Source organism: Elgaria multicarinata, chromosome 7 (genome assembly GCF_023053635.1).
Source record: "Elgaria multicarinata webbii isolate HBS135686 ecotype San Diego chromosome 7, rElgMul1.1.pri, whole genome shotgun sequence".
NCBI classification, from domain to species: Eukaryota; Metazoa; Chordata; class Lepidosauria; order Squamata; family Anguidae; genus Elgaria; species Elgaria multicarinata.
Window position 1 is genome coordinate 81535388 of NC_086177.1, and position 13325 is coordinate 81548712.

Below are 13325 nucleotides of genomic sequence, written 5' to 3' on the forward strand. Positions count from 1 at the left end.
GTTGTGAGGCTAAAATGGGAAAGAAGAGCACCATGTAACCCATCTTGGATCCCTTGCAAGAGGAAAAAAAGGCAGAATATAAATGTAATAATACAACTAATAAAATATATACCCAGCTTTTAGATTCTGCTTCAATGCTGACAAGGGGAAGGGGAAGAAAGAGACCATGAGAATGTCATGCAAAGGGGTCTGTGTGTGGTGGGGGAGGTGATTTCTGAAAGGGAAATAGGAGCATCTAGGAAGCTTTCGAGGAGAGATGGATGTTACTGGCTTGGAAGGGAGTCTGTCACAACCAGGGCTGGTCCCTTTGCTGCCTGAGGCAAAGGAAAAGATGGTGCCCCCTCTTCATCCCATGTACAGAAGCTGGCTGGACTGGCAGTTGAAACTTACCTCAGTGCTTGTGGTGGGATGGAGTTCACCGCCACATCTAAGGCAGCAGGCTAGTGTACGGGGTGGGGAGGAAAAGGTTGTGTGGCTTACACAGCTCTGTCTTCCAACAGAAGGGAACAACTGAGAAGTGCAGGCGAACAGCCAGAGACTGATACTGCTGCCCCCTTGATATCTGACAATTGAGGTGATTGCTGTTGAGGTTTTATGATTGAGGTTTATGGGAGATTTTCCAACCTCATTAGTTATTGCACAGACTAGGCTTCTGGCCAATAACTTTGTAGCAGAGTATTACAGCGGTTTCCAGCCAAGTCAGCAAAGACACAGATTAAGACTGAGATTTGAATTGGTTTAAACAAACCTTTACTGGCATATAAAAATAGAATTTAGTTATGGCAATCACAGATAACAAATACTTACAAACGGTCAGTCAATACAGCTCACATGATACTTTCTGAGTGATATATTCTGAGTGATACATGTACATGGAAATACATTTACTTTTATAGACTACTTGTACAATGATGCAACTTCTTGCAACCCTTAATTGAAGACAATCAGTTTACCAATTATTCAATTATGACATCAATGTCCAGGTGCAAAGTTGACCTTTAAGTTTTCTGCTGAGTCTTCTGTTCCTTCCAGCTCCTCAGTAATTAGCAAATCAATGGAAACATAACCAGGATTCCAACAATTGCCTCACTCTGCTTAATAGTAGGGTCACTATCTTCCAGCACCAAAGTTTTCATCCCCACCTCAGTTGTGTCACTGAGCCCATGCAGGACTGTTCTTTGTTGATGATCATAAGGAAAAGAAAGCTGAGTAGATGAAAAGCACCATTTTCCTTCAGCAACCTTAATGGTCTAGCAATTGGGGGCTGGAATGAGTAACCCATCAGGGCACACTTGCCTCCCTCACTTCCCTATGGCACACAGACTGAACTTTTGCATGACATAATTTTCAGGTAATCAATTAAAGTCCTGCTACAACTCATGTCCCAACAGCAGCACAGAAGATACTCTATGCTGTAACACAGAAGAAAAACAGATGTCTCTATAGCCAGCGATATTCATTAATGGTCCCCCACATTCAAAATTCAAATAATCAAGTAAAAATAATTGTTTTGTTTGTCTGATAAAACCATTGCTTAATTTCCATTGGAGCCTGTCATTAGTTTGGTAGCTTTTAAAAGGTGTCCTCTCAGCTTTGTACAGTTTTTGATTCCCTTTCTTTAAGAGCCCCTGGAATCCCATGCAAAATAACAAACCATCTGAGAAATTATTATTATTATTATTATTATTATTATTATTATTATTTATTTATTTATTTATATAGCACCATCAATGTACATGGTGCTGTACAGAGTAAAACAGTAAATAGCAAGACCCTGCCGCATAGGCTTACATTCTAATAAAACCATGATAAAACAATAAGGAGGGGAAGAGAAAGCAAACAGGCACAGGGTAGGGTAAACAGGCACTGGGTAGGGTAAAACTAACAGTATAAAGTCAAAACAAAATCAAGTTTTAAAAGCTTTAGGAAAAAGAAAAGAAATGTTAGGAGAACCAAAAATGATTCAGGAGGTTGTCACTTAAGGAGGTTGTCACCAGATTTTTACCTTAAGTGAAAATTAGAAGAGCATTTAGAGGATCCTTTTTGAGTGAAATATCTGAGCCATTTCAAGAGACGCCAAAAGAGTTTGGCCTCATATACACCAAGCAGGTGATATTGCACTATGAAAGTGGTATGAAGGTGATATATTAAAGGCAGGAGCCACACCAAGCAGGATATAGGAGTATGAAAGTGGTATATGGTATGTGTCATGAGCCCCAACAGTTGCCATTGCACTTCAATACCACTATAAGGCAGTAGTGTGGTTCCTGCCTTTTATATACTGCTTTCATACCATTTTCATAGCACAATATCCTGCTTGGTGCAGATGACGCCTTTCTGTAAGACCACTTGGAATTTCTCACTGAGATTCCACATATCCTTTACTACTAGGTACTGCAGTTCAAAATGAAGGATACAAAATGTGGACCACTGAGAATTCACATTGCTCAAATTTTGCTTTCCTTTCCTTTGGGGAGTTTAGATTTTCCTTATTATACTCTGTTGAATAGCTCTGTGATATTAGAGTGTCAGGTATTAATTATATAAATGCATATAATTGTTAAGTATTTCCCAGTGTGCCTGGAGCTAAGTAAGAACTAGTTTGTTATCTTGTGCTAAACATACTGTCGTTTGGGACATTCCTTTGCTCCACTTTCTTTGTGTTTATGTATCTTCCTTTCCCCCCTTTTCCATTCACACCCTCGACACAGTGTCCAGCTAGCAATTCGCTAAATAGTTATTTTTTAAATGAAATCTATCTCAGGTATCCTTCTCCTGTTCAGCTTATTTTAAGGTTTATATTCATTCCCAGTTTTAACAGAATGTTGACATCTTCATCATTCCAACATTATCAAAAATAGCACATTTCAGAATTAAACCTACAGACGTGCTGTCTAGGGATACTTTGCAAATGAGCAACCAATTCTGAGCCTGGTAAAAGTCATTTAATAGCTGGGGCTCAAAACTGGCTTCCCATCTGCATTGGCTGAACTGCTCTGATGTCACAGAATTTTCAGGACTGTTTGGGCAGTCATGAAACCATGGCAGTCGGAAGAGTAGAAGAAAGTCTATTGGGCTGGGGAGACATTCACACCTGACCTGTGTGGTCTTAATGGGATGAGAAGCTGGTAGACTAGAGATTCAAAGGGGAAGAGGGAGCAAAATGTGGGAACTGTGTTTTACATATTTATTTGGGCCAAGCACTCTAACTTTGGCTGCAGACTGCTAGTTTCCATTTAATCACTGAACTTTGATAATACAAGGATTGCTGACTACATTTTCTCTCCTGATTACTTGGCAATTGTCTGGCTCATCTGGCAGAAGAGCTCAGTCACAAACCAGGGTGATGATCTCGGGAAGTTATCACTCTCTTCTCTGCAGATTCAGAATCCAGCTGCACTGGGTTTTGATTAATAATAATAATAATAATAATAATAATAATAATAATAATGTGTAAACGGTGCATACATGTAGCAAAAGACCTATGTGTGCATTCCTCATATATGACTCTACGTACAAGTCTCATGCTATTTCCTATAGAAATGCTATTTGTGTTGGAAGCAGCACTCTTATAAACAAGATGAAATGGACTAGAAGGACAGCACACTGTCTGGAAACAGGTCAGGTGCAACAGTGATACGGTTGTAGCTCAGGTCCAATAGTGGTGGTATGCCTCTAGGTTTGATAGATCTGGCAACTCCATTGTAGATTGTTTTTTCCATACTTTTGGGTCCTTGGTTGAAGTCAAGGAGGATTATATTTTTGCCATCAGTCACAGCCGTCAATATTATTTGGCAAACAGGAATGCCGTCGAAGAAGATGATTACACAACAATATGACCTTCCTTTCCTAGGAATTATCATTAAAACTTTAATCTAGTCCAGTGTTTACAGAGGCAGGACTTCTAGGTTATTTGTAGACAGAAAGTCAATCTCTTTGCTTTCAGGAAGGCATTCAGTAAATTGCAGCACTTCAAATCCCCCCTCCCCCCATCTCCTTTTTTTTGCAGAAAAGTAAGTTTTACAGATCAGCAAATTGCCCAATCCTTAAATGGGAGAAATATTTTAGCAGCTTAGGCTTTCTTCCTTGCTGATGCACCAAAACCCTCATTTTAATAGATACTTTGAATTACTTTTAAGTACCACTATGCACTCAGAGTAATTTTGCTTACAAGTGAACTGAGGATCAATGCAATCAGCTAATAAGATTATGCACATTAACTGTAAAGCAATATGCTGTAAAGAACAAGGCAGATGCATACTTGATTGAATTTATTTCCTGATTCATCATTGCAGTAATGTTGTGGGGATATTTATTTATCGCTCGAATTGTACTTTTCCCCAATTTTTTTTTTTTTTTGAGGAGCAGATGCGTGCTGATGACTTTAATTTTACATATGGGGCACATGTGTGTGTGCATGAATACAAACCCTCTCTCTCATGTGCACACACACACACACATACTGGGGGCGGAGACACCTACACACATACGGAGGTGGGGTAGCAATTCCTCCTCTTCCTTCCCTGGGGGAACTTGGTTTTGTTTGTTTTTTCCAAAGGAGGGGGAGGCACTGTCTGAAACTGGTCCCACTGTTTGTCAAGGCCTTGGGAAGATTCTTCCTTAACTCCTGGAGACACTTGGGGAATTTCCTCCCCTGTTCTGTGACCTAATTGTTCTTCTAGCCCTGCCTCTGCACCACAGTGGCGCTTCCTAATGTATCTCCAATTTCTCATCAGAGATCAGCAAGGGATTCCCTTCCCAGCTCTAGCATTAACAAGGGACTTCCTTTCCCACCAGAGGTTGGAGATAAGCAGCGAGTGTTGGGGTGGTCTGTCAGGGTGGGGGCTTCACCTTCTCCCTTTCTCCCATGACATCAGAACAGCCAAGATCACCTCTTTACTGCCACTAATGGCAACAATAAAAGAATGATCTGGTTGCTGAGGCTGGGAAGGGTAAAAGCAGCATTCTGGGCTACACTACTGCTTTAAAATGGTTTATAACTGTAGTGGGAACTGTTGGGGCCCAGGACACACTCCATATACAGTTTTCAAACCATTTTCAAAGTGTCATATCCTGTCTAGTGTAGTTCTGGCCCTGGATTGGGCTATGCGTGTGTGTGTCCCTGTCAGGATTGGGCCCAGGCTCCCTGTGGTTTGAGATGATTCTGATGATACCCAGCTTTATATCTTGGTGGGCTCAGACCTCAGTGCGGCAGCAGCTGTTCTGTCTCGGTGCCTGGCTGAGATCTGTAATTCCATGTCTAGAAGCAAGTTGAAGTTTAATCCGGAGAAGACTGAGTTGATGGTGGTTGGTCATGGTCAGTGACTAGCAGATTTGATGCAGGAGCTCGCAGATGTTTCATTTTCAGGAATCCGACCGAGGATTGTGACCGAGGGGCGAGACCTGGGTGTCATTCTTGATGAATGCCAAACTATGTCATCACAGCTGGGGGCTGTTGTCCAGAGCTGCTTTTACCAATTACATCTGCTCCGCCAAGTTTGCCCTTTTTTGTCAGAGGCTGATCTTACCACTGCAGTTCATGCCCTGGTCATCTCCAGGCTTGACTATTGCAACTTGTTGCACAGGGCTTCCCTTGAAGCAAATCCAGCACCTACAGGCTGTTCAAAATGCGGCAGCCAGGTTGGTCAAGGGGCTTCCGAAGTGGTCTTCAGCGCTTCAAGAGCTTCACTGGCTGCCTGTGGCTGCTAGGGTGTGCTATAAGGTTTTGTTAACTACGTATAAAGCCCTGCACTGCCTGGGCCCTGGTTACTTGAGTGCTCGTCTCACTCCTGTGTCCCACCATTGGCAAACTCACTCTCAGGAGCAGGGTTGCCTTGATGGTCCCCCACTGCAATTTGGAATGTGCAGGAACCAAGGCTTTTTAAATGGTTGGTCCCTGGTTGTGGAACAATTTGCCACCAGAGATTAGACAGGCTTCTACTGTCAGTTGTTTTAAATGCCTCTGTAAGGCATTTTTACTTTCACAAGATTTCTTTAGGGTGTGTATGTGTGTGTGTGTGTTAAATTTTAATGTGAGTTGAGGGTTTTTAATGGAAATTGTTTTTTGTTTTATTGTAAAGCACCACGATGCCAGAAATGGTGAGGTGGTGCTATAAAAAGGATTTTAAATAAAATAATAAATAAAATCTACTGTTCCTCCTTCTCACCACCACCATTGCCTGGGCCAGAGCAAGAGGCAGTAAACAAGCAGGTTGCAATGGAAAGAAGTAGAGCAACTCCAGGGGTCTGTTATCATTGGGCCCCTGCTGGAGTGTTGGCCCTGGGCAGCTGCCCAACCAAGCCTGACCTTGACCCTGGCTCTGATTGTAATAGTCTGGTAAGTGAAGGAGCGGATATAATCTTTGTAAACTGGCCAGACAGCTTTGGCTATAGGGCAGTGTGAAGGATAGGGGTGCAAATCTGTACCTTTAACTTGCTGTTGCTATGGGGTTGTAAGATCTGCCCCTAGGTAAGATCTATGGTCTATTGTTCAAACTGGCTGTGCCAGGCTTTGGTGGCTGCCAGCCAAGGTCACTTCTGTCTCGAGCCAGTCCAACTCCCACCGGCACCTGGAGATTATCAGGGCGGTGGACAAACTAACGGGATTCAGCTGTGGGAAAAGAGGTGGCTTGGCCCCTATGGGAGGGGGGTGGGGTATAGCTTGGGAAGGGCATTGGTTGGTCTATTCAGGTCATGGGACCGGGGGTCCCAAAAAGAGGTAAAAAAGCTTTATTATGAAGCTCCTCCATCTTCCTTGCTGGTGCATGCGTATGTCAAGTGGGAAAGTCAGGTCCGTGGCAACCACAGAGGTTGCCCGGAGTTAGAAAGGCTTTTTTATGTTTTAACGTGTGTGGGTATTCTGGAGAAGGCCAGCCAGATTTCGGCTGGGTGTGGGGTCGTATGTATGCTTCTTGGGGTAATGGCTAAGTACTAGAGCTTTTCCTCACTTTTCCTTGTCCCCTCTTCCTCCCCTTTCCCCTGTTCTCCCCCTTCTTATTTTAAAAGGGGCTGTTTTACGACCAAGGCCTTACATGTTAGTTTTAGTGATTGCAATAAAGTTGCTTTGGTCCCTAACTGTGTGTCTGTGGTTTATTCCCGTGAACATCTGGCTCATCCCGGTTGTGGACAGGACAGGGAGGTGGGTTACATGGGAGTTCAGGACATTTGATCCAGGAGCCTACCTTGCAGGGTTGTCAGGTGAACCCTGACTTCCTTTGCAGGCAGTATATAAATATCATCATCATCACCATCTACAAATAGAAATACCCCAAGTATCTACGTTTGTCCACGTATCTATTCTGAGTAGCCGAAGCTGTCCAAGGCTTCAGGTGGAGATAATTTTCAGTCCTGTTACCTATATTTTTTAGAATTGGAGATGTCAGGGAATGAACTTAGGATCGTGTGCACACAAAGAATGTGCACATCATCTAAGGCAGGATCTACACTACTGTTTTATAGTGGTATTGACGTGCTCTGACAACTGTTGGGGGGCATTGACACATTCCATATAACATTTTCAAACTGCTTTCATAGTGTTATATCCTGCTTGGTGTAGATCTGGCCTAAAGTTCATTCCCTGACATCTCCAAAGTTAAACATTCAGATAGCAGGACTGAAAATGATCTCTGCCTGAAGTGCACAATGAATGCACTGTACCGTTGTGTTATGGCTCCTCCTCTCAAGGGCTTCCAGCATGGTGAAGATGGAATGTGTGACATGCCCCCAAGACATTTTGCTACTTGTGTCAAAATTCTTTTGGCTTCCCTCAGAATTCTTCAGATGATTTTCATTTACTTGAGGAGGAAACACAACATTTACTTCAAATTTTACTTCAGGCGAAAATCTAGTGATAAACTGGGGGTGGGCAGAATTCCCTGAGAAGTTTTGTGTTCCCGACTGAAGGTCTTTTGGCATGCCTCAGAACTCCTCAGATGTTTTGCCTGAGGACGAACTCCCAATTTTGCCTTGAATTAGAAGTGTGATTTCTGTGGCAACTGTCGCTTCCTCACAAGTGTTAGATATAAGCATGTGAGACTATTGCCTGTTAAATCATACCACATCTAGAAATTGTAGGATTAGTTTGCTCTAACAGTAGCATTCTGTTTGTCTTCTGGATCCTAGGGTACATGCCTGTGATATCAGCAATGACATTTTAACAGGCCAAGATTCTCACAACATAAGCTTCTATTTGAATCAGATAAAAAATCCCCAAAAGTTGCGTTCTGACTCCCCAGAATTCATAGAGAAGTTGCAAGGCCTCATCAAGATACTCAAGAAGATGTAAGTATTAAATTTTGTCTTAGCCTTCCTTTCTTTCCTGTTCAGTGCAAACACAGGAACAAGTATCTTTCAAAATACATAATGAGCTATTATGGGAAGTCATTAGGAGAATTTGTAGACTTATATTATTCTGGATACATGCAAGTCACATTGCTTTTTGAACTGATGCCGATACCATCTCCTAGATATTTTGTCTTTCTGTTGTACTTTGGGGAAGGGATGTTGTGTTAATGTTGAGCTAATAAATCTACTGTCATTGCAATAATGAGAACAGGATTAGGTTTAGGGTTAGAATTGAATATAGTAATATAATTCTTAAATATTAGTAGTTAATTCTTGTCCCTTGATAAAACTAAGCTGAAATACATTTTTACCTTCATGTAAGTGTGCAGGCCCCCAATTGGGACCAAGAGAGCCATTTGCAAGTAGAGGAGGTTTGAACCAGCCCCTCCCCCTCAATTCACCCATCCCTGCAGGGACTAAAATTGAAAACAACAACGAAATCTACTTCTATTGGTGCCAGTGGAGTTTTTCCACTGGCACCAATAGAGGTCCCAAATCTGTATCAGCCCCCCCCCCCCCTTCATACGCTAAGTTAAACACAATGGTGAGGATCGGGTATACGATACATAAGGAACATCACGGTAATTTAGCCCTTGTGAACGTCCCGGCAGGCTTTAAGGAGGCTGAAGATACAAGGTAGAGCAGCAAGAGGTCCAGTTTGGATCCGGTTAAACAGTAGCCATGGAAGGTGGAGGGATCTGTTCAGCACAACAACAACAACAACAACAATAATAATAATAATAATAATAATAATAATAATAATAATAATAATTTATTTCTTATCCGCCTCTCCATCCTGATCGAGGCGGAGAACAACAGTAAGTATAAAATACATAAAATACTGATTAAAAACATAGTATACATTGTTAAAACTTCCTAAAAAAATATCCTAAAAACATCCTAAAATTCCACTGGATAGGGAATGTAGTGCTGGGGAATGAACATTAATCTTTTTCTCCAGCATCATTTCCCCAAGAACCCCAGCCCCCTCCAATATTATTTGCCCTGCAGGCAAAAACAGGTACTGCTATGGGGTAAATAGCAGCTTGGAGGGGCAATTTTCATGGTGGAAAGCGTTCACCCCCCACCTCGGCATCACAGCCCTTATCAGACCCCTTTCCATCTCCACAGCGGCTATTAAAATGTCAAAGAAGAGCCGCAGACTTCATCAGAGACCTTGTTCTGCGGCATTGAGTTTTGCCCTAACAGACACACTTTATAATTTGCAGACTCTCAAATAGGGTGGCATTGCTGCCAGTAGCAAATATCACTGTGCTCTTGTTTTCTGGTTTTGTGGCATTAATTGCATATTTTAATTAATGGGTGGCAGTGGCACTAATTGCATATTTTAATTGAACAGCTTTCATGGTTTTAATTGCATGTTTCAGTTGACTGGTTTGGGTGGGTTGCTTGTATTGTATCATTTTACGTAAGCCACCTTGTGGATATTTTCGGGTCAAACAGGGGGAAGTAATGAATTAAGTAAATAAATCTGATTGTGAATACACAGTGATCATGGATCTACAAGTGGTCTTACATCCATGCTGATCAGGGCTAAATCTACACTACTGCTTTACAGCAGTATTGAAATGCACTGATAACTGTTGGGGCACATTACACTTCGGCCTTACCTAGACTGGGAGAAATCCCAGGGTGAACCCCAGGATTGTCCCTGTGCATCCACATGATGCACAGGGGATCCTGGGATCAGGGAGGGAAGATCCTTCCCTTGCCCCGGGATCTCACCCTCCACTTTGGGCCCACTTTTTCATGGTCCTGGGCTTAGCCCGAGACTGTGGAACGTGTGACCCGTTGTTGCGGCTTGACCCAGCTCTGCGCAATTACTCAGGGGGTAGGATGGGGGAGCAGGGAAATTAAGTTAAAATTAAAATATCCCTTACCTTTGCGCACAACTGTTTGTGTGCTTTTTCTTTTCTTTTTTTTAAAAAAATGGTGGGCGCAGTGCCTCTCCTCCTTAGGTCGTCGCGCCTTACGTGTAAACGGAGGAGGGATCTCGCGTTAATCACAACAAGAGATCTTCCCTCCTCCATTGTGGGATAGAAGGTAGGTCTAGCTAAGACCATAATGTTACTTCCTGCTTTTTATTCCACATTATCAGAAATACTGCAACAAATGTCATTGTGCATCCTCCGAGGTATAAATGCGCAAGAGGGATATAGTGTTACCATGATGGGATCGTAATGATTTAACACAAGGTGTAGATCTGGCCTAGGTCATCAAGGAACAACTTTGCAGATATGATTATAGAAACGTAACAGTGCCATTTCTTACCATTTGCTCTGATCCCCTCATCCCTTGGCAGTGATCATTCTAACATCTGCATTGTGCCATATTTAATCTAGCATACCTGTAATTCTTGCACGGTTTTCTCTTTCTCTCCCCCCTCCTATGTTTTCCTGCTTTAAATGACTTCAGAGCGATCCCTATTTTCATGCTTGCTAGTCATGTTGTGCTGTTTAATTTCCAAATGTTAATTAACCTGCCCTCCAGTAATGTCAGCTTCTGTTGCTTCCACCACTGTCACAGCCAGCTTGTCTGTCTGCCTTGGTGCCAGCAAAGCAGGGTGGGTGGGTGTTGGGCTGGATGCTGCATCAGTCTGTCAGCACTTGGGCACATATGTTGCCTCCATGCTGTGAATCAGCTTTAGATGCCAGAATAAGGTGTTAACAGTGATTAGGTCTGAGTCTGAATCGAGGTTTGGGGAGTTGCTGAATGGTGGCTGCGGAGAGAGACACAAGGTGAGCCAGTATGCAGACTCTGTTTAATTTCAGGATTGTACTGCAGCTTTCAAAGTGAAGCCAATTTGGGATTACTACAGCGCAGTCAAGTGGAAAAAATGTTAGTGGCAATGTACCTATCCCACTATATTTGCTGGAAATAAAAATGTCCTGATCTTTATTGATGGTCTAAAATTCTCAATCTGCCAACAGCACCTATTTTGGAAGAATTAATAGTTTCTTGGTCATCTTATCTTCCCTTTTACATTTTTTAAAAATACTTTAATTGCAAGGAGAATGTCAACTAACAAAGTTCTAATGGGGCCATAATGCAGAACTTCTAGAAGTAGTAATATTTTTCTTTGATATTTTTTGGAGAAGAGTCTAAAAAAAGAGTGAATGGTGGTGGTCTGAGGGCAAAGTCTTAAGGCACAGAATGAAGCCCACTTGCGGAAATTAACTAGGAACTCCGTCAGATGAGCGTTTTATTGCATGCTTGTTACTGGACACCCACGGACTTTTGCAGGTCCCTCCCATGACGTCGTCAGTCTCCTGTGCGCCTCCCACCTCTTCTAGCCTTCTTCACATGACAAAAAACACCGCAGTGAGTCCAACTTTTTTTTAAAGACAGAAATTGCCACTATCCTGCTGTGTGCAGGAGAAGCAGCGGGATCAAAACAGCCCACTGAATACACCACGTGCAAGTTGTTTACTTCCTCTTTTAAAAGAGGAAATAATGTGGGACAAATGCGTGGGGGGAGAAGTGACAGAAAGCAAACACGACTTTCCCGTGTGATGATGCTCTAGGTCCAGTCTATGTCTGGGTGGGAGACTACTTGGGAAACTTACATACAGTATGGTACCTTGAGTTCCACAGAAGAAACTTTTAATATGAATGAAATATGCTTAAAAATACAACAACTCAACCCCTCCAACATATTCAAATATACATATTTTGTAAGCAGGCTTTTTAAAAAACATTACTAGGGTTCAAAAGAAGGGCTCAAGCAGAAAAAATCTTATAGATCATTGATTCAAGCAATGTTCTTATTGTTCACAACAAAACAAAAACAAAAAACCACCAGTGCAAGATTTAATACCATCCCATAATCTAAATAAACTGCTCTGACTTCAGTGAAGGTTGGGCGAATATATCAGGTGTGCTTTCTCCCACATTTGATTTTTATATCATGTTCTTTCTGTACCAAGTATGGAGAACTTTGTGAATTTTCAGTAAATCCCGGACAAAACTAGACTGAATTGAAATTCTTGCCCGTGCCTGACTTCAGTGGGATTTTCTCCCAGGAAAGTGTTTACAGGAGGATGTTGTTTTTCTTAAAAGACGAGTCCACAATCTTGTTCATTTTGATAACTCCCTTAGGCCTAGTTCTTATCTCTACCAAAAAAAAAAAAAAAAAAAAAAACTTTTATGGATTGTGGCCTCCATGCTAATTTAGTAACATATGAAAGTAGCAACCAAAGCTACTATCCTCTCCATGTTTAGATAGGAAAAAAGCTCTAGAATTCTCAGCATCCCCCAACCAGCTGCGCTGGCTGAAGAATGCTGGGAGTAGGTTGTTTTTCCATCTGAACGTGCGTGGGATTGGGCCTTAGGTGGGCCTGGCTCTGGCGACCATTGCTACTACAGTGTGGAATATTGACTTCACAGCAATAGTGTTTCAGCTGCCGCCATGGAACAGCCTCCCTGAGGAAGCTCAACTGGTGCTGATACATCAGTCTTTTTGGCATCAGGTCTAGACATTTTTATTTGCTCTGGCATTTTAAATTGTTTTTAATCATTTCTGTTCTGTTTAGTAGCTCTATGGTCTTGTTTCCTTTTAGTCTTAAAATTGTATGAAGGTTGGTGTGTTGTGTTGTTTTTATTATATTGCACATGTACACATGTGTGCACACACACGTATGCAAATGCACGCGCGCACACACACACACACACACACACACACACACACACATATATATATATATAATATGCGTCCCTGGAACTTGCCAGGATGGAAGGTGCGTTAGGAAATTTTGAAACAAACAGCACAGAAAAGATACAAAATGCTCTATAATGGGCTCTTCATTTTTTTTAAAATGTTATATATGGAGGTTTGGCTTAATGCAAATTGCTTGAAAGAATTAAAAAATCTATTTCAAACTCCCCCCTTCTGTACAGAGATGAACTCATAACTAGCTGTGAAAAAAATTCAGCTGAAGCTTTCAGCACATGATGTGCTGCAA

At 42.0% G+C, this 13325-nt stretch overlaps 1 protein-coding gene across 1 annotated transcript in view; it reads left to right on the forward strand.

The window, feature by feature from the left end:
* Positions 1–13325, forward strand: part of CNBD1 (cyclic nucleotide binding domain containing 1) — a 177657-nt gene that overhangs the window by 10797 nt on the left and 153535 nt on the right. Inside the window, exon 4 of the mRNA XM_063131313.1 lies at positions 8122–8280. Coding sequence (XP_062987383.1) covers positions 8122–8280 — 159 coding nt within the window. The remainder of the gene's footprint in view (positions 1–8121; positions 8281–13325) is intronic.